The following is a 26026-nucleotide window of genomic DNA, read 5'->3' on the forward strand; positions in this document are numbered from 1 at the left end:
TTCTCAAGAAATGTATCATATAATTTCCCTTTGTCAACCAAGTGCCTCAAACATTTGAGTCTATTGACAAGTTCGACTTTAGATTTCCTATATTCCCCGATGTGCCTTCTGCATGTTGACCTATGGGCTAATGCTATTTCCTCATCTGATCATAAACTGTGATATTGATTTAGTGTTATTTACATGTTGCCATAATTTGTAAATTGCCCTCATTTCTACAGACCATGTTTAAAAAAATTACTCTCGTTAACTCGTCACTAAATAGACGTAGTTAGGTTCACATATGCAATAAATGTATCTCGTCATGCCAACGGCAGCATATTCCATCCTTTGTTGTTACTTTATTCCTTTTTGATGAAACTCAACTTGTTTCGATGCCAGTTAGATCTCCGTAAATAGAATTTTTGAAATTTGTACCAGACAAAATTATATACTATGTTAACTTCTTTATTCGTATTTTTTTAAATAGTTTCTAGTTTGCACTAGATAAATGCAATTTTATTTAACTTAATTTTCCGGCCAAAACCGGATTCCGGATGAGTCCGATATAGCCAATATGGCGGGTAACGAAAAGAAAGAATCTCAACGATTCAGCCTACTCGACCTCTGTCCTTAAAATCAAATTGATATTCTGGATAAAACCTGCGCATATAAACGGATTTTGTTAGCCGGGTCGCAGTCTGACGCAGTAAAAATGTGTGACATTTGCTCAGACCTTCTACAGTTGCTTGATAATTGTGAGTATTGTTGTCGTGATGAAGGGGTGGGTGGCTACGAATGGATTGTTCATATTTTGCTTATAACGATAATAGAGATTGTTTTCCATCGACCCCACGCTTGTATTCACTTATCAAGAATCGTCTTCATCGTCGTCAACAGTCAAGGTTTTTGCTTTTCATTTGCGTTTGCTACACCCTGTAGTGTGTGACACGAGTCTACCAGTTTTTGCAACGAAACCCGGGTTGTTTTAAATGGAGATGCAGCCAAGGGTTATAAAATATAAAGCCTGAACGTTTATTTGAATGTTACTTGGCCTGATTTTGTGCAATTAAACAAATGAATTTTGATCAAAGTGTGTAATTGCAAGGTCCCACGTAATTCATGAATTGAACATTAGAAAAGATTGCTCTGTATTTTGCTACAAGACACTTTAATAGCTTCATCTTTAATTTGGGAAAATAAAACGAAAGCTATATGACAGTAAGTTATATATGTTAGCCGCCATCAGGGGCATACAACTACCAATGGTGGTTGTGGTGGAACCAGCTTCCCCCCCCCCCATTGAAACAACAAACGTTTTCGAGAGTACTTTTTTTTGTGAGATAGATGGTTAAAATTATGCCATGGAATTGCTTAAATTGCATGCGCTTTTGGGGACTTGGCCCACTGTAACTAGATGTTTCATCTCAGACTTATTGCCTCCTTTGTTTGTGCCTGCCTATGAATGATGTCCACCCCCACCCCATTACCCATTGTCTAACCTCATAGTCATTTTCATATAGTGAATGACTGTTTGTGTTATTTTATAGCAAATGTACATTTTCAGGAGACTAAATTAAATGAGTGCAATGTTGCAGTGATGCTAAGTCATTCTAAATAAAGGGAATAATTTAATTTATAAAGAATAATCATCACTATTGTTTGTTTGAATTAAAGACATTACAATGAATATGCCTTAATGGAAACTATCTGAGAAAGTTAAGCTTTATGCAGTAACACTGGTGACTGAAAAAGTGCAATATATCTGAGTTATTACTTGTGTTTGGCACTGATCATTATGATATGCCTGAACTGACAAAGTAACAGCTTCCAAACTGAGGCCTCATGCGCAAAGTAAAAGTTACTTGCAAATATAATACATACATGGATACATACAAATGGATCTACAGTCTGAGATTGTTGAAAATTATGACTTTATCTTAAATAGTTACAAATTGAAAAGTTGAATGTTGAGATCTTATATTATAAGATTCACTTGGATTATAATCATTTGGTTGCATAATGTCATAAAGAAGTGCCAGGATTGTTATACTATCAGGTTCTTATGAATTAATATTCCAGTATATACAGAGATCTCGGAAACGCTTAATTATGCGTATTAGGACACCAATGTTTGATCTGGGACGCAGAAAATCCCTGAGGCAGGAGTCCTCTGTACACATGTTATAGGTGTGCAGCAAATTTCAAAGACTTGCCAGTCCTGCTTCAGCCACCTGCTTTGTGGGAAAATGTGGTGATCAGTTAGCTTTGCTAATATTTACAATGACAAAATTCAGTGACTGAAAGACCCCTTAATGTACATAACATGTTGCCATTATAAGAGTACATCAAAAACAACATGATGCAATAGCTGGGCGGCAAGATCAAAGGCTTTGTTTGACTGGTGGTCGGATGCAAAAATGTACTGATATTTACAGTGATTCAGAAAGACCCAGAGATGTACACTTGGTCACTTATAAAAGTACATCAAATAAACAACTTTAGCTTTCGTTACTGTGTTCATTTCCGAATGTATCGGAATAAGTAGTGCACGTGACCTCAGAATCAAGAGATGTTGAGACTTAGACAAAATACCATTCGTAAATATGGATAAGTATTTTGGGGTTAAATGGCAAACTTATGAAGATTGTAACAAAATTCAGAAGAATGCTAAAGCAGCTAGAATTGATAGTTCGGATAGGACAGTAGCCAAGTGTAAGAAAGTGTGTGATGCCCAGCTTAGTGTTTGGAATAAGACTTGACTTGGATTGACAAAATTCAGTATCACTCTGATGGACGAACAGGAGCTATTTAAGAGGTACATTGACTGACCATACTTTCTTTTAAATGCAGCTCACCTAAGCCTGGTTAGTACTAGTGTTGTAGCAAAATGTATTCATCAATACATCAGCAGCTAGGCCTAGTTTTGATATCAATTACGTTGACAAACAAATTCTTGCCCATTCACAAGCATGTTTTGATAGCTGACTGACCATTAACCTTTTTCCGAGTAAGGTAGCAACTATCAATTTCATGCATGATATCCTTTAATGATAAAACATACAAACTTGTATTTTAAGATCAGAATCAGTGATTATTATCTGCCTCATGTACACTATTTCGTCATAAAATTATTTTGAAACTCTTAGCGAACCAGTAGACCTAACGGGAAATAATGGCAGACTTCGCTAAGTCTGGGATGTACCAGTTTATTAGATTGTCTGTTTTCGTAAACCATCGGGCAAATATTTTCAGAAAAATATACAGATCATTGAAAGCAAAGACAAGGTATTATTTCATTAAATATTTAACTTTAAAATGCAAATTATATAGGTCAGAAACATATGGGACAGTGCTATGTTGTGGAATTTGCGAGATGCGCTCTAAGGTCTAATCTGTTTTCTGACCTGACACATATTTGCGAAAATATGGGAAAAAACAGCAAATAAGATACTATTTAACAATTGCCTAAAATTACTACAAGGACGTAAACAAATAAACCATTAAATGGACTATTTGTAATGAAGCTATATTATAGTGAGTGATTACATTACGAAAACCTCTCCATCTAAAAATAGATGCACTCGCGTTTGTGTTGATTCTGTTGGAAAGAAGGGACTGCAACTTTTGATGGTGAGACTCCTATTTTTACCAAAATGGGAGACCTGGACTCTTAAAATCCTAGCGAGATCTCTGATAGATAAGTTTATCACAAAATAGAATATGAAAGAAGAGTACTGCTTTGGTTCTTATTTGGAGATAGAAATCAGAAGGCTTGATAGAACTACATGCCCTGACAGTCCTGTGTCAACTGTGACAAGATGATCTCTTCATACTTGGCGTGAATCATAAAACTCAGATAATTAATTTTAGAACATAGCTTTTACCACTTTTGCAGAAAAGGGGAGGGGGCAGGTAAAAGAAAACATCAAACTCGGCTCTGATAATTTGGGTATACATTTTTAGCAGGGCTTGAAATTAATGCTTATCTCCTATCTCGTGGTTAGTGATTCTGCTAACGGATCCATTAAGAGGATGAAAATTATGGCCAGTCGCCACAATAGCTAAGAAGTGGTAATGGATCAGAAAATTATGGCCAGTTGCCACAATAGCTAAGAAGTGGTAATGGATCAGAATTTCCTTTAATGATTAATTGATCTGTTTGTTGTGTTAGTTAAGTACCTACCGACATTGTGCACTTGGCTACTTGCAGTAAATGCTCATGGTGCAGATTGACTTGTTTTAAACCACACATCCACTCATTAAATTTCTATGATTATTGTCACAATAGACTTGTGCCATGTTGAAATAGCCTGGTATACTGCCCAAGCACTGATTTCATAACTGTTAACTATGGGTGTAACTATCCTCCTGTGCCACAGATTGCAATGATTCACGATACACAGCCTGCGATAGGATATATATTGATACATATATGAGCTTGTTGATCTTTCTTTCTTTGGAAGGTAGATGATGCTCTTGTATGTATGTTGACATACTGATTGTCTTTCCAGACTACAGACAGACATGTAGTTATATATTTATGTGCAATTCTTATCAATGACAGGATAAAAAAATATTTTCAAACAGACTACCTGTTGGTTGTCAGTAAGTTTTATTAATTATTTTAGGTTATTTAATGTTGGTTCCATTTTTTTATAGTTTACTTTAACTCATTCAGCCCCAGCACTTTTATCAGTATCACTGCTGCTATGCCTCAGCATCACTAAGCTCTGTCTAGCTCCTAGTGCCGCAGAGAGTTTTTACCTGTTTGGAAAATTTTGTAAACATCATGCACATGCATTCAGTCTTACCTTAATTTCTCTTATATCCAAAAAATTCAAAAAGTTTTCACCAATTATTCCAAATGAATTTGTCTACACAATGCTGGATTTTTTTCCTATTTGTTTAAGTCTTTCACAACTTATTTATACACTATTTACAAAATTATGTGCAACATTTTAGAAATATCGTGTCTTCAGCCCTTAATTTCATCCAGCGTCCTCTTCTTCTGACAAGTCAGTCTCAGAAACGTCTATGTCCAAATCTAAATCTTGCTAAATATCCAACTGCCGAACATATCTTTCTTCTGCTTAATATTTTCTAGATCAAACCCGAGAAACTCCTCATTTTCGCTGTCATCACCATCATTTACGATTTTTCATGAACAGAACATGTGTAGTGAAACTGCTCTCAATTAGTAACCCTTGGCTTCTGAACAATTCAAATTTGCCCAAAAGGAAAGTAAAATCATTTCTGATTGGTTTAATATTGGTCTGATTCTTGGAAAAAACCCATTTGAAACCAATCAGAGATGTTGTATCTAATATACATTCACCATGACTGGAGACAGGATCAGCCATTGAATGCAGTAAACAAACCACGATTACAGATGGGATCGGGGCCAGATGAGTTAACCACCATGCCCTATGTTTTGCATGGTACGAATGCTTGAAAACATCTTATTACCAATTTCATTGCTCACTTAAATGTGGAAGACATTATGATGTTACTGCAGTAGTGGTTAGAGCGTCCGTCTCGGATGCTGGAGGTCGTGGGTTCGATCCCCAGCCAAGTCATACCAAAGATTTATTTTTTAAAAAAGGTACTAACTGCTGCCTCGTCAGGCGCTGAGCATTAGAGGTAAGTGTTAGGACTGATTGGCCTAGTATTAGGATAATGTGACTGGGTGGGACATCATGCTACATGTCTGTGTCATGATGCCCCAGTGCTTGACATCACTGTAAACTGCCACACTGCAGACATCGTAGCGATATGACTGAAAAATTGTTAAAGCTACATTAAAAATCCAAATCACACACACACACACACACTAATAGGGAAATGAGGCTACCCATGGGTATTATGAATACCATACCATTGATATAGTTAAAGGAAATGCCAGGCAGTTTCTAGTGTAAATTTCTCAGCCAGTGACATTTATGAACATGTTGACAGAACCCACAGCAAGTTAAAGTACATCTAGCATGAGCAAAGATCAGAAGCAATGGCTGCCTAAGTACAGGAAGAGTACATGCACTTTAAACATTGTTGGGAATGGAGAGGTCATTGTATTTGCAAAGAAAATTAGCATGCAAAATCGTCATTCTTGGGATTTAACCTAATGGAGACAATATGGATATAACTATTGTGAATATTTAAACCCTGAAGGAGTATGGTACGTATTTTCGTAGTCTACATTTACTGTTTCATTTATTAATGTTTTCTCTCTTTGACAAAAGCTTCAGCAACACTGGGGCAATAAGTTTTTAAAAAAGGACAAAAAATCCACAAAGAGCTTAATTCTCTCATATATCAGACCATAGTTGATTTTTTGATCATGAGATGCAAATAAAGACAAATGCAATGGAATGCATATGCATCATTCTTTCAATATCTGGCCCCACCATGGAAAAAGTATTTTAGTGTCAATGATGCAGTTTCCCTGTTGATGGCTATTTGAAATAGCATACAGCGATACTTTTAATATTTATGAAACCTGAAGTTATTATAATTTAATTCCACATAGCATCGCAAGTTCTATCCTACCTGTAACTCAGTGTTTGCATCAGTACGTAATATGTTTAAAATACTTGTGAAATAAATTAGGTACGTTTAGTTGCATGTAATGATTTTGACTGGAAAGGTTAAAATTCGCGATGCTCTATGGAACGAAGTGAAAAACACTATGAGGTTTTGGTCTGGCCTTGTCTTTATACTCAGCATTGACTTGGATAATAGAGATGATTTTCCTCCATTTTAAAGCAGAATTCTGCTTTTCTCCTGACTTGAATCAGATTTGTCTTGATATAGTCCATTTTTTTTATATCATCTCCAATCTGGCTTTTAAAAAATGGTCTGTCTGCTCCCATTTTGCAATAACCCTTGTAAATTATTCTTTCCATATATTAGTTAGCACACGGCTCATCCAATGTATCTTCGTATAATGGAAACTGATGGCAATGGAAAGAAGAAGCAATGCTTGCAAAACATGGTATCCCAAGTTGTTGAGAAAGACCATGACACAAGAAGTTTGATAAAGGTTTAAAAAACGTATGGAAATGGGAATGGCTAGAGCGAAAAGTTGATGGAAATTTAGTCAGTTCATAAGAAAACTGAACGCTAGAGGACTGGCGTTTTGTGACCTCTGCAATAAAGATCTGAATTACAGTAATTGCGGTTGGACGAGTTTGGAACAGCACCTACAAAGAAGTTGCATACGGAAAAATTGAAGCTCAGAATGCATCTTGAAAAAGTGCACTTAATTACTATAAGAAGAAAGATTTCTTGCATGAGAGAACAGATGTAGCCCTCTGTCAGAATATGCATGCTGCATGTTGCCAATACAAGCACCAGCTTGAAAGGAAAAAGGTTCTCATTGAGAAGGAAAAGAAACGATTGTACATTGAGCCAAAAAGTCAGTGTTGACAAAAAGGAAAGCTAAAGAACTCTTTGCCAAAGTCACAGAAAGAGCTCAACTGTCATATCAACAGGTTTTGTCCATTGGAGAAAAAGTCAAGGGAATGTATGGGATTATTTGTATATAGTTGATGTACTTGGGTGTTAATTTACAGATTTGTTATGAAAAGAGAGACGTATAATACATTTGCTGCAAAAATTGAGAAATTATTGTGACTTAATTATGATGTGAACACTGACATGCACATGAAATACCTTTAGCATCAATAGTATTGGACAACAAATTCATGTGACTATAAATATTGTGAAATTATTGAAGTCAAGTTGAACATTTTTTGGCAAGTTTATTAGTTTTTCAAATGATTATTTTTTTTAATTATTATGATCATGAGTTGCACCAGGAGCAGTTTTTTATGAGTGTAAAATGCATTTTTGGACTCCCAGATATGGTGGCGTAGCCCCTCGAGACCCAGTTGGGGAGGACCCCCAAATCCCCTCCATAAAATTGTTTCAGTTTTTTTTCAGGGAAGACCAAAATCATGTCTGATATAAGGATGAAGAATAGAATATTTGCCAAATTTGCTGATTCAATGTATACTCTGCATTGACTTAATGATAGTGTACTTAATGTGTTTTTACACTATAAATTATTAAGGTTGTGCTTGATGAATTTGGTATAGATTATTAAGGGTGTGCTTGATGAATTTGGTATAGCCCAATATTAATCACTAATTTGGTTTTTAACAAGATACACCTAACGGTCCTAACCTCACTAAGAATTGTTGTTGGTTAACCAAATTTGGTGTGCAGTTTGTATTGATGAGACTGCCAAGGAGTTTGATAGCAGATTTTCTCTTTTTCTCTTCATCATTTAGACAAGTTGGGCTTTGATTGCCTTTCCCTAACATGTTTAGTGGCAGAACTTTTTCAAGGATTGATGGAATTGAACCAAATTTAATATACAACTCTACATGTTTATTGATGAGACCTTGAACAAATTTGATTTCCAGCATCATTTAAAGTCCTTCCACTGCATAACTTCATAGCTTCATTTTTCAACCAGAATTGGTATGAGGCCCCCCCCCCCCGATGTGTGATTGCCATCCCTGCAGTGACCTCTCTTCAGTTTTCAATTTCTGATTGGTGAATTTTGATCAGATTTGGCATGCATGTTCCACTTTATCATTTCGAAGAGTTTGGCTCCTAATTTCCAATCCTTCTTTGCTTTCTAGGGCATAATTTACTCAGGAATGTTGGATGTTTTTTAAAGCCAAATTTGTCATGCACATTTATATTGATGAGAGCTTGGATGAGTTAGATTTTCATCATTTTACATCATCGTTTAGAATAATTATGTCGCTTGATTGTCTATTTCCCCCAAAAGATTGGTTGCCTGACGAATGGTTTTTCTGTTTAAATCCTCGGTGAGCAATTTGTAATGAGAATGGCCCTATTAGTGATGCATGCATAACTAATTTTATTAATGGTTTTAATAATTGCTATTTTTCTTTTTTATGCAGTTGAAGAAAGAAGTCAGAATGGAGGTTTTCACATGAACAAGAAAGAAATTCTGTCTTTTGTGCTTTATGTATGTCTGTGGCCTCAAAGGTAAGAGCTGGTCAAGTATGATATGGATTGAATATTAAAGAGAAGGAAAGTTAACATAAATGAATATTTCAGAATATAATGCAGGGATGGTGCTGGTATTAATAAATTGTCACCAGCAATTCACTGAGATATTCATTGTTGCCAGTAGCATGAGGCTTTATAGTTGTTTACATGCCACCTGTGATTTTGGTCAGCTGGAGATGGCTGTTATCATGCAGAGACCACCATTGAGATGAGGCATTAACAGGGAAATGAAAACACATGAACAAATTAAAAAGTTTAACAAACATCTTAGAAACCAAATATCTATGGTTTCAAAATATTTTGTATTTAATTTGCATTTTATGCCACCTTTGGGAGTGGCTGTAAGCCTAAGCATTTTTATTGTAAAGTATAAACTTTCATGGCACAATAAAAGTGTTTCAGTCACTTTGGAAAATGCAACAATCAATCAGATTCCATTGCTTTTACTTAAGTTTGGTGCTGACTTCATTTGATGAAATGTGTTTTGTTTTTATTGAAGATTTTAGTTGGTTGACTTTCATAAAGGGTGGGTGTATTAATGAAGTAAGCGCTAAATGCAGACTTTTGACTATTAAAAACAAATGCCAGCTTGTTATTGTGGCAGTAACATCAAATAATTGTTGAACATTGATCTAGACTGTAATATTTTGGTGTGTTTTGTTTGCATAATATTTATGCTGATTGTAAACTTCCAATTATTAAGAAGCAGAAGGATTTTAAGCAGAACAAAGTAATTAGACTGGTAGAGGATGTGACCAGGATGAACACTGAACTTGTCAATAAATTATCCAGTCATCAGGAAAGTGACACTGCATCATACTTTAATGGATCTGTGTATGGTAAAACCAAATCAGGAAAAAGGATAAAATTTGACATCTATGATGAAATTGATGAGAAAATTAGAGTATAAGTGTAGTATGCAAATCTATGAACTAATGAAATTGGCCAAATAGGTATGCAAACTTTTGTTTCGATACTCCTTTTTGTACTCTAATTTGTTTTACTATTTTTCTATAAGTTACTTCTTTCCCTCACCAGTTTTGTCATTAATTAATAGATTTGTTTATTCACTTGTCCATTGTGTCATATCTTTCCCTAATCAATTCACTCTATATTTCATAAATCATCTTTAATTCATATACACACTCATTTACTCAGTTGTTTATTCACCTTATTCAACACTACTCTTCCACGTTCAATTTTTCAGTCTCCCATTCTTGCTCATTCATTCAATCACCCACTACTTCCATGTATACTCTCATTCATACTTTTTCTTCCCTTTTACACCTTATTTCATTCAATAATTTGCAATTTATACTTTTATTAATATGTGCCTATTGGTTTACAAAACTGTCTTATCTCCGGAAAGGTCTGTCAGATTGGGATTGCTTCACTTGGTGTCTATTGTACACACTGTATCAGTGTTAACTGCATCCAAATCTACAGCATGTACTGTAACACCATGGATGGTTTTATTATGGACGTTTGTGTGAGTGTAAGAGTGAAAGTCATGCATTTGATAAATTCAGGGTGAAATTTTTTTCATACATTCCTGTACAAGAACATGTATATGTAACATTTATGCTGTTTTCATGGATAATAACATAAAAATGATATTTATAAATATTAGAGGCCTGCAAGGTTCAATCTTTAAAACAAAGGGACATTTTCCACTGGGTAAAACAAAAGAATGCATCGTTAGTATGGTTGCAGGAAACTCTTAGTACAAAGAATGATGAAATATATTGGGCAGCTGAATGGGGATACAAATGTATCTTTAGCCACCACTCTAGTAATAGTGCTGAGGTTGCAGTGTTTCTTAGAAATACTTTTGAATTCGTAATTCATAGAGAAAGATGTGACAGTCAAGTGAGATTTATTATTTTAGATATTACAATTAATGGCAACAGAATAACAATCGTGAATTTGTATGGTTATAATAATGATCATCCTAGCTTTTTAGAAAGTTAAAGGAGGAGATTTTATTTTTTGAGAACCCCTCAATTATAATGTGCGGAGAATAGAACACTGTTCAAGACTTAGATTTGGATACTTATAATATTTTACGTGACAAACACCAACAGTCTAAGGCAGTGATTCAAGACCTGAAAAACAAATTGTTATTAATTGATCCAAGGTGAAATTCCAATCAAGACTTAAAGATGTATACCTGGAGGCAAAAGTCTCCCATGAAACAAAGTTGATTAGATTACTTTCTTGTATCAGATGACATTCATATGAAGACAGCTGATATGTGTATATTACCAGGTTATAAGACTGATTATTCTGCCATTGTTTTGAATGTGGCTTTTTTCAGTGTGTCCAAGGGGAAAAGGATATTGGAAATTTAATGCCCAACTGTTGAGGAACATTGAGTATACTGATTTGGTCAAAACGTGTATAATTGACACCGTAAATGAATATTATGCAGGGGGAAATAAAGATGACTCTTTCCACGTTTCTCTTTCCTGTAATGATCAAACTTTTTTTGAAAAGGAAAATTAAGATCAGAAACTATATGTTATTCTATTAGGAAAACAAAAGAGAAATGGGAAAAATTAAAGAAAATCGAGCAGGAAATAATAGAAATTCAGGTGGGGGGTGTTCAATAACATGGATGGGGAAATTCTGGAAATTTAAGAGAGAAAAAGCAGAATTAGAGGAATCTAGGAAAAAATACTTAGAAGGTTTTGTATTAAGATCTACAGCTAGATGGTAGGAATTTGGGGAAAAAAGCACAAAGTACTTTTTAAATCTTGAGAAAAGAAAATATGTCCTTAAAACAATAAAGGAAATTATTTTACATGATAGGACAACTATATTTGACTAAATAGATATTTTAGAAGCTCAAAAACAGTTTTATTTGGAATTGTATAAAAGTAGAATTACTCAGCTTGATGATGATGCTACTCAAGAAACTTGAATAGATTTTTTAATCACAATATTAAACTTAGTCAAGAGGAAAGAGAATCATGCGATGGTCTGCTTACAATTAATGAATTCGGTATGTCTCTAAAACGGATGGAAAATGGAAAAGTCCTGGCTCAGATGGATTCATTGTAGAGTTCTATAAATTCTTTTGGAAGTTTCTTAGGGGATTTATATGCAGATCAATAAATTACGGATATACGAGGAGTCATCACATGTCTACCAAAGGAAGAAAAGACAGAAGATATTTTAAAACTGGAGTTGTATATCGCTTTTAAATATTGACTATAAGATTGCTTGAGGAGTCATTGCAGCTAGGATAAAAAAGGTTCTTCCATCAATAATCAATGATGCTCAAAAAGGATATATGAACAGTAGATTCATTGGAGAAAATACCAGGCTATTATACAATATCATGGACCAACTTGAGAATGAAAATAGTTATAGTTTATTATTGTTAATAGACTTTGAAAAAGCCTTTGACTCATTTAACTGGACCTTTGTGGAAGAAGCTTTACAATCTTTTAACTTTGGTGATTTTGTTTGTAAGTGGTTTAAACTGTTTTTGTAATGACTTCTAAAAGTTGTGTTATAAATAATGGGTATATGTCATCTTTTTTTTTGACTTGAAAGAGGATGTTGTCAAGGAGATCCCTTGCACCATTTTATTTATCATTGGGGTTGAGATAGTTAACTATAACTTTAAAGCAAAATGTGGATGTATGGGGAGTGATGTTTGTCGTCAGTGAATATAAGTTGTGTCAGTATGCTGATGGCGCTTTATTCTTCTTGATGGATCTCAACTTTCTCTTAAAGCAACTATGAATATCTTGCAAGTTTTTTTTCTATTATCTGGACTTAAATGTAACATAACAAAAACAGAAGCTATTTGGATTGGAAACAGGAAATTTTCTAATGAAAGCAGTGTTTTGTGTACCCATGCATCATGTGTCAAATGTGCAGACTTTTCTGGTGCGTAAATTGATGCACCACATATTATATTTTGCCTATTAACAAAAAACAAAGGATTGGTCTATAATAAAATTGCCAGTATGTAAATTGATGCACCTCAATATTATGTTTTGATGATTAACAAAAAATTAAGGTTTGGTCTAACTACTTTAATGCCTAGATTACAATTCTTCCAAACAGGGAATACATGCGCACATCAGTTTCTTACGTTAGTGTAATCATAATACATAGGGTTACAACTGGGTGTGAAGCCTGGAGCTGACCTCATGTGACCTGTAACTTAACTCACATCATTTGTAGCAACAGGATGTTAGAACCATATAATCACCTCACCCAAGAAGGAGCTGGAAAATGAAAGTGTGATTTTTGTGAGAAACTATTATTTTATGCACACCTTAGTCATGAAATGAAACAAACAAAATTATCTTTTGGGCCACATTTATGACCGACAATGATAATAGTATTGTTATTGGACCAGTGAAGCCTTCATCGTCCAAAGATGAGGTAATGTTTACTCCTAAGATAAAATGTAATTTGTGCAGCAATGGTTGAAAACAGTGGCTATGTTTTCAAAAAGAAGTTAAGTCAGGTGAAGAATGTGACAGTGAAAACGCCATATCTGTACAGAGAATATAAAAAACTCCGTGACAAATGTGCAAAAAACAATAATTTTTAGAACAGTACACTGGCAAGGCATGTGGGTTTGTCACAAACTGCTGATTGAAGTTCAAAACACCAGGCAGATTTGAATGCAGGTTTACAAAAACATTCTTCCAAGCAAGACATATCACTGAAAGTGCTACTTGAGTTTGTACATAGGCTGAGTGTAGAAGACATCACTTTTTTTTAAATACAAATCACTTTTTGATTTAATACATGACTTAAAGGAGGAAGAAATTGATGCCATTGGCATTTTGAAGAAATCTTCCAATCAGTATGACTCAGCTACTACCTGTTCAGAGTTAATGGAGTGCCACTCAAATGTCGAGGATAGTCTTATACGTGACCTGCAAAATTCATCATTTGTGACAGCACTGATGTAGCCAATAATAAAAGTCTTGTCATATATGCTCAGATAATTTCTGATGACATGAAACCATCAAGATTTTTAACAGATATAGAATGTTCATATGTTTCTGCCAAGGGAATTGTTTTGTTGGCTTGAATCATATTATATAACTAATATTTTTGTTGTATATTTAAACAGTATAATTATTTTTTAAAAACTATTGAAAAACTGATCATCGGCTTAAATAAGACTAATAGGTTTGGATTTTGACTCACTGTTTATTTTTGCCTTGATGAGAGTCAAACAACTTACATGAAGCCATTTGTAGATAAAACACTGAAAGAATATGTCCGGAAATGGGCCTAATTTGGTCCTCTTCTAACTTTACACTCCTTTGCATAGATTTTTCACCAGATTTACAACAAAAGGTGGAAATTAATTATATGAAGAAACTTACAAAGGCAAAACAAATACTGGCAAGCTGGAGTCAAAGACATCTGTCAATAGTTAGTGAGGTAATTGTTGTAAAAACTCTTGTTCTGCTCATATACATACATCTTTTTTCAGCACTTCCAAATCCATCAGCAAAAGTTGAGAGAATAAAACGTGATGTACTAGTATCCCCAGAAAACGAGGGTTGACTAAATATGATGCACATGTTTTCATTCAGTAGTTATATTAAGATAAGATGGGTTAAAAGATTGCTGGAAAAGGAAAATGGAATGTTGCAGAACTTAGTCAATACAACTATACTCAGAAATAAAAAGTAATTAATATAAATTTTGGGAGAAGGAAATTAGAAAAATTTAGTAAGCTCTTTTGCACTTTAACCCCTGGAGGGTTTTATCGTTTTTGCCTGAAATTCAAGTAGGAAACACATTTTGAAAGCTGTTTCTTAATACATCCTAAGACATCAACTTCTAGGTGATTTTCCAATAACCTAATGCCTAGTTGTGTTAGAAACATTGTTTTTCATTGGCTATTTGGCTCACGCGCGAGCAGAAGGGGAAAAGTTGGAGTTCTTTTTTCTTTCTTTTATTTTCTTTGCTTAACCCTTTACCTCATGCAAGTGTCTTTGGATGCCTCTACTCCATTCGCATGGAAGCGCCTATTGACGCCTGCTGTAATCAGCATTTTAAACGGGTTTTCGTAGTGTCATCTTCTGGGAAACACCCTATTAAATACTACATTCATTTATGCTAATGACATTTACGTTAGATCACGAGGTCACTGTTTATGCTCTGGTCAGAATCTGCTTCTTAAAGTAATTAGGTTGTAATCTCCACTGTCCAAAATGGAGATCGCAGATTTCATTCACTACTTACGAAGTTTTCACGATTAGAATCACAACTGTGATAGCTTCAATAACTTAGGTAAAGGCTCTGATAGTAATGTAGATGCAGACAAAAAACTTGTAAATTTTGAGTATGAGAAATGGCAGCTACGGTTGGTCACGTGGTTTCACTGACTTGACAGGGAACGAGTTCTCTCAAGATTTTAAAGCACATAAAAAAATTCTTCCATAAAAAATAATTACACTGGACTTTACTCTTAAATTTTTCCACACATAATAACCAAAAATATTAAATGGTTAAAATTGCTGCTAAACGTAACATACACTACATTGCTTAACAGTTAACAGGCAGGTCTATGCGTATGGAGTCGAATAGGTAACAGGTGTTATATTTATAGCGCACTGCACTGGGTAACTTTGCTCTATGAGGTAAAAGGTTATACACAGAATTTTACATTAATTTATAGCTCACTGAGTTTAACATTTTGTTAATGTTTTTAGTCTTTAGTTAAAGCTTCATAAAAAATAAAGTAGTTTAGAGGAAAGATTTACAAGTTGATGAAAATTTCTTTCTTAATTCATTTTAGACAATGCATGTGCTGTTTTAAGGATCTCCGCAACTTTGAGAAACTCAATAGTATGATACAAGATGTTTTGAGTGTTGGCATTCGCGTCATACAAACCCTTCCTGACGATATTGAGAAAGAAATTCAGCAGACAACAAAGGAAGACAAATGTGAAGAAGAAAGTAAAGTGGATGAAGATGGGAATAAGGAGCAACCAGCTCATGTTGAGGAAGAAAAGGACGAAGATAAAAAGAAAGAAGAAACTGAAAAAACCAGTGATAGTGACACCGTAAATGAGGAATGGACATTAGACGAAAAGGAGAAATTGTTGCAATTTGTCACCAAGGTGTTCCTCATGAATTTTCCATCCTACATGGCATATAAACACTGTGTTCATTCATCCCTGGAGGTAATCAGCACTTATATATTTTCTTTGCCATCTTAAACTATATAGGTTTAGCGTCTCCCCATCAAAATATGTGCATTTCCCATTGCAATGGTTTTAAAATTAGTATGTGCATTTTCTATAAAAAAATAACATTTTATATGTATATATATCAATTAGTACATAATGTTAAGCACTTCAGGTAATGGGCAGGAGTGGCTAAATTAGATCTAGAAATCCATTTCTGGAATTTTGGTGGTGGAGGAAAGTGCAAGGTTTAGCAGCAAAAAGCAGGGATGGTTGGCCAGCTGAAAACATAACCATTTTTTAATTTTGACTTAGCGCTGGAATAATACCTTACATATAAGCTATGGACAAGTTGAAAGTGTTTGTATGGCAAACTTGTTATATGCCCACTGTAAGTCTTTCTATGTTATTAACTCTACTTGTCATAGACCAAGAGAGCTTAATGATGATCTTTTGTTGTTGTTGTTGTTGTGGGGTTTAACGCCATTTTTCAGCACGATAGGCTATACATGGCGGCCAGTATTAATGGTGGAGGAAGAACCCAGAAAACCCTGGAAAGAACCACCGACCCACGAGAAGCTACTGACAAGCTTTCTCACATGCCCACATTGGCTGAATCTTAGACTCGAACCGCCGCAGACAGAGGTGAGATGGCAGTGATCCGTAACGAAGAGCGCTTTAGACCACTCGGCCACTCGGGGCCCCGATGATCTTTTGTCTGTCATCCATCAGTTAGAACAAATTTGTTTTCATTACTCCTCGTAAACTTCTTGGAGGATTGCTATCAAACTTTACACACACATTTATCTCTTGGCCTAGTTGCTCCTAAATGAAACTGGTGATGCTCAACCATCCTCAGTATCTTGTTAATGTTACTCCTTCTGAATGGATGGGCGTGTCAACATAGGGTTTTCGCTGAAAGTCTTCTTATGATATTTGGTTGGCCCTGAAGAAAATGGTGCCATTCTGATGTCCAATATAACCACTACTGTAACCATCTTGAAGATCTTGTTTTAACCTCTCCCTGAATAGAAAGCCATATTGACATTGGGTTTTCACCAGAAGGCTTCTTATTATGGCTAGTTGGTTCTAAATGCAAATGGTACCACTTGCTCAGCTTATGTAGCTGCCACATAGACCATTTTGAAAATCTTATAGCTCCTCATGACTAAAAAATAATATTGCCATTTAAGTTTTCACCAGAAGAAGTCTTATAATGTCTAGTTGGTCCCCAAATGAAAAGATAACACTTGCCCATCCATTGTGTCTACCAGAGTGACCATCTTGAAATTTGTACTGTGATTTCTCCTGAATCAATGGTTGTATCAACATTGCTTTCTTAATAAATAACATATTTTGTCTATTTGTCCTAAATCAACATGGTCTAGCTGAGAAATTCAGTAGTCTAACCACAGTTACCATCATGAAAATCTTATCCTGGCTTCTGAAGCAATGGTCTGGTCAGCATGATGTTTCCAGTGAAAGACTTCTTTTGATGTCGAGTTGGTTGTAAATTAAAATGGTGCTAATCTGACTTCCAATATGACCACTAAAGGAGCCATTTTGAAAATCTCGTTATCACTACTTTTTTAATACATCTGGTCATTATATTATTGTTCTTATGATGCCTAATTGGTCCTAAATAGAAATGGTGACAGTCTGATATCTAGCATGGCTCCCATCATGAAAATCTTTTTATCGTTACTCCACCAAAAACAAAGATCCACCAAAACAAAGTCATATCATCATGGGGTTTCTGCCAGAAGACTTCTTATGATGTTTTGTTGGTTCTATAGGAATATCGTTCCAATTAGACACTGAATATCTAATTTGAAAATCTTGTTATTGCTGGAGAATATCAGAGGTGATTTCATTGCTAGGCATTTGAATGGAAGAAATGGTCTTGTCTTGAATTTATGGATCTGGACACTATAGCTTCAATCCTTTCAAGGGACTCTTGTGTTAGGATGTTTTCCATCCATCTGCATGTGATGAATTTCATTATACACAATAATCCATCATCCAGAGTTACCAAACTTTGTGGATGGCTTGCATTGAGGTAAGGCTGAACCCTATTGCATGGCCAAAATTAGATTTCATGCATTGACTTGAGTTATCTAGGTATGAAAGTATAAAAATGATTTCCTCACAGTAACTTTAGTTCTACATTACATACTGGGACCAAATTTTGTTCATGGCTTACTCTTGGGGCAAGTCAGATCGCTGTTGATTTTGTGCTCAAATTATCACAGGTCAGTGTCATTGAGACTGAAAGAAGAGAAAATAGTTTCCATACAATAACATTACATCACAGACTAGGATCGAACTTTGTGGATGGCAAACACTTGGAGTAAGAAAGAAGCCTATTGATGTTGGAGACAAAAGGTCAAAGCTCAAGATCACTGTGACAGATATACAAAAAGCACAAAAAATTTAATTTCTCTTCATAGAGGACTATTTAATACAGACTGCGTATAAAAAACCATATATGGTGCACTTGTTCAATACTTGTCATGAATGTTGATGAAATTATGCAGAAATAATATTTATGCGCAAAATCTCGTAACAAAGGAATAATCACTCTGGGCAGATGTAATTTGCTAAGATTTTGAGTTTTTGGAGATTAGTTTTTCTGTAGTTTTAATTTTTTATTCGCCCTATTGGTTGCCATATAATTGGAACTTTTCCTTGCTTTGGTTCCAGTTTCTTACATTTCCTTGCTAATGGGGAGTAAAGTCAGTGCCATGCAGAGTTGACAGAATGTATAACATTTAGAGTTTCAAACAATGAAAATTAGAAGTGGCTTGACAAATCTATAACCTTCCACTATGGATATTCATAGCTGCCAACCCTCACGATTTTGGCATGAATTTCACAACTTTTTCAGCAATTCACCAAAATATACCAAAATTGGCTGTGCATTCTGCCATCAAACACCGATATACATTTTTTTTCATTGGGTTTGGTTGCAGAGACAATGTGAGGAAGCACATTGGTATCAAGAATCACATGGATTTTGGGAAAATTAACAATTCGCAGCAGATTTCAGCTCTGGAATATTTTTAGCCACAGACTGAAGTCCTGCAAGTTACCAATGATGAAGCATTGTTTGAGTTTTCTTGTTGAACACAATCTACCTTTATCAGCTGGAGACCATACTAAACATTTGTTCTGACAAATATTTCCTGACTCTAAGATCGCTTCATGAATTCATGTCAAAATTCACTCCTTTTTATCCCCATTTTCACTAATTGCGAGCCTGGCGGGTTGGCAGCTATGGATATTGACACTAAACTGTAATGACAGGTACAAGTGTGCAAACTAAATGAGGTGTTTGACCTTTACAGTTCATTCCGACTAACTGCCTGGGTGCCCTAGGGTTTAAGGCATTTCTTCTTTACATATTACTCATATGTTTCACCTCTGAGTTGGAATCTTAACTCGACCAATGTGGGTATGTGTGAAAGTTTGCCACTAGCTTTCTGTGGGTCGGTGATTCTTCCATGGTTCTTCCTCCATCAAGTATATAGCCGCCATATATAGCCTATCATGGGTTGAAAGATGGCATTAAATCCCACCAAACCTAACACAATCCAACTAACTAATCATAAAGTTTATTTTTTTTTTAACCCAGCATGTGATTTCACAGCTGCAAGAATAAATATAAACATCATTCCCATGTTCATTGTGAATTTTGATATTTCTTCAAAAACTTGGACTTGTGGAGTAATGTGAATTCAATGATCTACACAACATTTTTATTTTACAGGAACTTTCTCAACAAGAGACCAGTGCTCTGAATAATTACTGTGAAATATCTGTAAGTATCGGTTTTGTTCCGTGAATATTTCTCAATGACATGTATATGTCATGTTACACTTTATTTGGCTCTACTGGTGATAGACTATGACAGCTTATGGTAAGGTCCATTGTACACTATAATCATCTCAGCTGCTTCTAAACTACTTGGAGAATTTATGTGCAACTTTACACTCACATTCGTCCCACGGTCTAGTTGGGCCAATGTGAATATGGTGCTAGTCAGACATCCAATATCTTGGATGGCTCCCATCTTGAAAATTTTATTGCTATTCCTCGTGAATGGATGCTCATATAAACAAGACTTTTTTTGTTGTCAAGTTGATCCAAAATAAATATGGTTCCAATCTGATTTCCAATGTGGCCACCAAAGCATCCATCTTGAAAAGCTTGTTATTGTTTCTCCTCCTGAGTGGATGGTCATTTCATTTTGGGGTTTTCACTAAAAGACTTATTATAGTCTGTAGTTGGTCCTCTGTGAAACTGATGCCAATCTTTTATTAATATGGCTACCACAGCAGTCCTCTTGAAAATGTTATCCCTGCTTCTCCTGAATGAAAGGTCGTATTGACATGGAGTTTTCACCACAAGACTTTTTATGGTTGGTCCTAAATAAAAATGATGTGATTCAGACATCTATTATGGTCACCATAGTGACCAGTCTGAAAATCATGTTTTTACTGTTTCCTCATATTGACCTGGTTTTTTCACCAAAAGACTTACAATGTTATCTGCTTGGTCCTGAATGAAAATGGTGCAGAGCTGACATCTGGTATGTCCACCACAAAAACTAATTTGAAAATCTTGTTTGCCAAGAATATCAGGCACAAGGCTCGAAATTAATGTTAGTCTTCTAGCCTGAGGCCAGTCAATTTCTGTCAGATTAGGAGTTGTAATAATTTCAACAGTCCGATGGCTAGTTAATCTCTGTCTGACATTGTCTTGTGGGAAGAACTAGATTCAGCAGGAAAATTTACCAGTCCTGACCATAAAAAAAGTTTTATGTTAAATTTATGTCAACACTCAGCTGTAAAAAGGAAAAATGTTCTCATCTTGATTTCATGGAAATTCTTTATAGCCAGTAAGGGACACTTGTTAATTCTTAGAACTGTTGAATCTGTTTTTAGAGAGTGTCTGGCTAGTTTGGAGGAAAAAATTAAGAGAAGGGACAATTTGGAAAATGGACAAGTTGGAGATGGACAGTTTGGAGAGGGTACAATTCACATATAAAAAAAAAACATTAATTGAATTTTTTTTAAAGAAGCGTCTATAGCTTTATTTACAAAACAACATAATGATTGTGGGTATGTTTCACTGTTACCAGTGATATTACGTTTTTATAAACTTGTTCCAAATCCAGATTCTGTGACTTAATAATAGCAATTGGCAGTGTCTTAAAATATACTCAATAAGACATAATTCATTTGATATTCAGCCACATTCTTTCAGAAGACACATGAGAAGATGATGTGAAATGCAGCAACACAGTCAAAAACAGACTGTTACATACTGATATAATTATGCACATTTTTAACAATTAAATAAAACCATTCTTTTATGTATGTGCAATAGATATTTTCGTAAGTTAAAGCTTTTTCCTAATCCATTGTCCATCACTGGACATTATTAACTCTTAACACATGCTTAGTGAAACAATTTACTATGTGAGTCTTGTTAATTCACCTTGCATTTTTATTGGGCTTTTCCATATCTAAGTTCATATACATATATCACTGATATTTCCATTATCAGGCTTTTACAGTTTTATTTGAAAGAGAACCTCAGTGTCTATAAAGTTAAGATATACACATTCAAATTACAAATAAAAACAGACACACATTTTAGCATGCTCAAAGTAAAGGTAGGTTAGCTTCTGGAATAAAATTGAGGAGGCAGACAAATTAAGATCTTATCTCACAAATACAATTTCTCATACATTTAAATGCATTCTTCTTTCTTCTAAACAGGACCCTGAGGTTCCCCTGTTTCTGCTACGAAATGTGTGCTTCTTCTGTGATAGTAATGGAATAGGAGCCCTGAAGCAGTGCTTTGAGAAGGCTACACCTGATACATTACCGTTTAACTTTGCTCATCTTCTGATAACTTTGATAGCAAATGTAAGTATGTCATTATTATTATTATTCACTTTAAAATGTTCAACTTTAAGAAGCAGGAATTGGCTATCCTCTTTTGAATCAGTGTACATTAGTATTTAAATGCAGTATTTGGCTTGAGCTATTTCAACCCATCCTTTATGGCATAGTCTCCATTCTTTTTTACCAAATATAGTTTGTATTACTAAAAATAGTAACACTTTTTGGTCTCACTGAAATTTGTAACAAAGTATAGATCCACTGGCTGTTAATGTAAGTTTTAAGTTTAGCGAGGGAACTGATATTTAGGTAAAATATTGGATCTTTTAGTATTTATTTCCCTTGAAAGATCTTCCACAGTATTAATATAATATATAAATATATATATATATATAGTTCAGACCAGTATGTTTGTGATAGTACAAGGGTCTTGAATAGCACTATCTCTGGAGTTGTATTCTTTGATCTGTTCTATCCAAATTAGTATCACTTCTGCATTCTAAGCCATCTGTGTTTTCAATGCTTTATAATGTGTTTATTAGAATTGGACTTATAATTGGTTGGAATCTCATTATTATTATTCTACTTAAAATGCCACAAACTTTCAGTATATTAGCCTTTGATTATTTTTGTGGTGTTAACCTTCACATTGACACTTTTCAATAATTTAAGCATCATTTTGATGTTGATTCCCTTTCAAAATTCTATCCCATTTTTAAGAATCTGACCTTTTAGAACTTAGGAGACAGAGAGTGTACAAATTTGTATGATTTTTCATCTGGTCAGGTATTGTTACAGTTGCCACAGGTGATACATTAATAACTCTTGAAGCTCTCTTGTATTTAGGATGGGCTGCTTGGAAAAAATGTTCCTGACCCCCAGATTATAACATAGTAAGAAAAAGTTATGTTGGATTTCAGTCTGTGTAATGCTTTACAATTTCAGTTGAGGTTGTGAATGAATATTCCTATAGTTATGTTGGATTTCAGTCTGTGTAATTCCTTACAATTTCAGTTGAGGTTGTGGATGAATATTCCTATAGTTATGTTGGATTTCAGTCTGTGTAATGCCTTACAATTTCAGTTGAGGTTGTGGATGAATATTCCTACAGTTATGCAGTATATCATCCCCTTGAGAACATCTGTGATCAGGTGAGATATAGAGGATCTCGAACAAATGTTCATTACGTATGAAACTCTAAGACAAGTTGAAAAATACTGTATGACACATAGTATGACATACTTACTGGAGGAGTGATTGTTATTCAAGCAAGTATTATTCAGCAGGTCTTATGAATTTCTTGACTAAAGAGATGAGTTTGAGATTTTATTTATCAAATAAAACCAAAGCCTTTTACTTGCTGATGTGTTAAGTGTGTGTGTGTGTGTGATTTAGAATTTTTGATGTAGCTATAACAGTTTTAGTCTTATTGCTACAATGTCTGCAGTGTGGCAGTTTCAGGTGATGACTATCACTAGTGCATCACACTGCAGATATGTAGCATCATGCATACATGCCAACCATTACGCTTTTGGTGTAATCATTATGCTTTTTTCACAAAATTATGCATTACGCGTAAACATATTCGGATTACGCGTTTTCAATATATTCCCCTCCAACAAAAATTAATTTCTTTTCTCATTTTTATTAACATCCCATTAATCTCACAGATTGTATTCTAGACAAGACGGCTTTTATGTAGCTACGACATAAGAGTAAGCTTGTCCATAGACTTGCATGCACTTCCCTAACAGTATTATGTTCTATTTATGGCAGCTGCCCTATTTCCAAGAAACATACTGGTTTCTTGGTTTCAAACTTTTGACCCTCAGTTTCTATTTATAGCAGCTATATGGCTTAGTTAAGAGAGAACAGACTGGTTTTCTAATTTTTAATCTTTGCTCGCAGATTCTTTGTTCTAATTCATATCTGGTACAGAACCAGTCTGTAGGTGTTTGGTGCTAAAAGTCAAGTCAGATTTATTCTAGTTGATGCGTGAGTAATAGCAAAAACGTTTTTCAAATAATTTCACAGATAGATTAGAAAAAGATGAAAAACCAATTCAAACATGAATACATGAATTGCATAATACAGCACTCCATTCTAGGGCAGCTACACACCCATTGCAGGTGTAGTATTACATTTTGACTGTTATATCAAACGACACCGACTTGAGAATGAGAGCAGCATAGCTTCAAAGGTGTTTTTGATGCGATCACAGCCTTCGAAATATCACCTGATTATGTCAGAATTTAATGAGGAACAAAATTTAATACTACACATGGGTTGTTATTTAACAGGACATTTAAAAATGGGTCAGACTTGAACATGAATTTTTTGTCACAGCTGTTGAAAAATGACCTGACCCAGTTCAGCAAGGGTCAAAATTTAATACTACACAGGCTGTTTGGAAAGGATTTTAATATTGGTCAAGGTGGTAAAACAGAGAAGCCATGAATTAGCTCGTTTTACTAACTCAATTACAAAGATAACTTCTTTTTTACAGCAGAACTCAATTGTGGACACAAATTTTATAAATGTATAGGTGTTATTTACCAAGTTCTTAATAAAACACGGACTACCCCTAGCAGTAAAAGACTACGTTGGTCCTTTGTTTAGAAGGCTGTTTCCTGATTCCAAAATTGAGAAAATATGCATGTGCAAAAACAAAATCATCTAATATTGTTTGGTGTTTAGCAGAAAATACTTCACTTAAAAATGCAGAAGCCATGAAAATTAGGCCATTTAGTATTGCCACAGACAGGAGTAGTGATTATGATGGGAAAAAAATTGTACTCAGTCTGTGCAAGCGACTTTGACAGCGAAAAGAGCAGAGACATTGGAGAAAACATTTTTGATTTGCTTGATACTGCTTTGAATAAACATAAGTTGGCAGAACTGTATGGGGTTTTCAGCTGATAATGCATCAGTGATGACTGGAATTCATAAAGGAGTTGCATTCTATATTTTGGAAAATGTCTCCGGTTGTCCCTGTTATTTTGATCCATCTTGCTGCAGGAAAGGCGGCAAATAAATTAGAATGAGAACTCCTGAAGTATCAAGTTGGTATTCTACCTGACAATGTACTTCATGCAGACAGAGTTGATGTGCATTGGCACCTTATTTCCAAGTTAAAAGACACAGCTGGAAGATATAAATTTCCTCTTCTTTGTCAGGTTATGAAAGGAATATTGGTTCTTTACCATTCTAATGAGAGAGATTGTTCAGTATTGTTAACAAAATGAAAACTTAATTCAGATCCAGACTCAGTAACCCAGCACAAAGTGCTCTGTTGGTGTCCAAAACATTCATAGTCTCAGCTGGTACAAAGTGTTTTGAAATGATGTATGAGAGTCTGTTGCTTTTTAAAGCTAAAAGTGCTACATATGAAAACTTGAAGCATTAATTGATGTTAAAAGACCAGAGGGGTAAATAAATCATTTTGTACATATGCTCATTGAATTTTATCATGTTATTTGTGGATTACTCTTTTTCTGCTCGGATTACTCTTTTTGTCCACTTGGATTACGCTTTTTCCTCACCAGGGTTTGGCATGTATGCATCATGTCCCAACCAGTCAAATTATCGTGACAGCAGGCCAACCAGTCCTAACACTAATTTCTTACATGACACTAATAAATGTGAATGTTGTGTATTTACATGTTAGATGCGATATATTTCTTTCATTGCTTGTATTGGTAAGTTGTATAAAAAAAAAAAAAAAACTTCTGATTGATATTTATTTATTTATCTAGTCAACATTGTCAAGATAAAGTACACCAAAATTAATAACTTTTTCATTAGTGTTATATATAATATTGACCTTATTTGATTTACTGGCCGTTTAGAATTAGGGACTGATTATTAGCTGTTATAATTGATGGAAAAGTGTACAGAATAGTT

The 26026-nt window shown here is 34.8% G+C and overlaps 1 protein-coding gene across 2 annotated transcripts in view; it reads left to right on the forward strand.

Annotated features, from left to right (window-relative positions):
• Nucleotides 1–546: 546 nt before the first annotated feature.
• Nucleotides 547–26026, forward strand: part of LOC149805595 (ubiquitin carboxyl-terminal hydrolase 34-like) — a 147292-nt gene continuing 121812 nt past the window's right edge. For both annotated transcript variants that reach the window (XM_089950231.1, XM_089950232.1), the window contains exons 1-6: nucleotides 547–737; nucleotides 8919–9006; nucleotides 15821–16208; nucleotides 19981–20031; nucleotides 21998–22147; nucleotides 23207–23274. In XM_089950231.1, the coding sequence (XP_089806357.1) occupies nucleotides 695–737; nucleotides 8919–9006; nucleotides 15821–16208; nucleotides 19981–20031; nucleotides 21998–22147; nucleotides 23207–23274 (788 nt within the window). In that variant the 5' untranslated portion in view covers nucleotides 547–694. The remainder of the gene's footprint in view (nucleotides 738–8918; nucleotides 9007–15820; nucleotides 16209–19980; nucleotides 20032–21997; nucleotides 22148–23206; nucleotides 23275–26026) is intronic.

The sequence above is a fragment of the Sinohyriopsis cumingii genome, chromosome 2 (genome assembly GCF_028554795.1).
Source record: "Sinohyriopsis cumingii isolate HCF-2022 chromosome 2, ASM2855479v2, whole genome shotgun sequence".
Lineage (NCBI taxonomy): Eukaryota > Metazoa > Mollusca > Bivalvia > Unionida > Unionidae > Sinohyriopsis > Sinohyriopsis cumingii.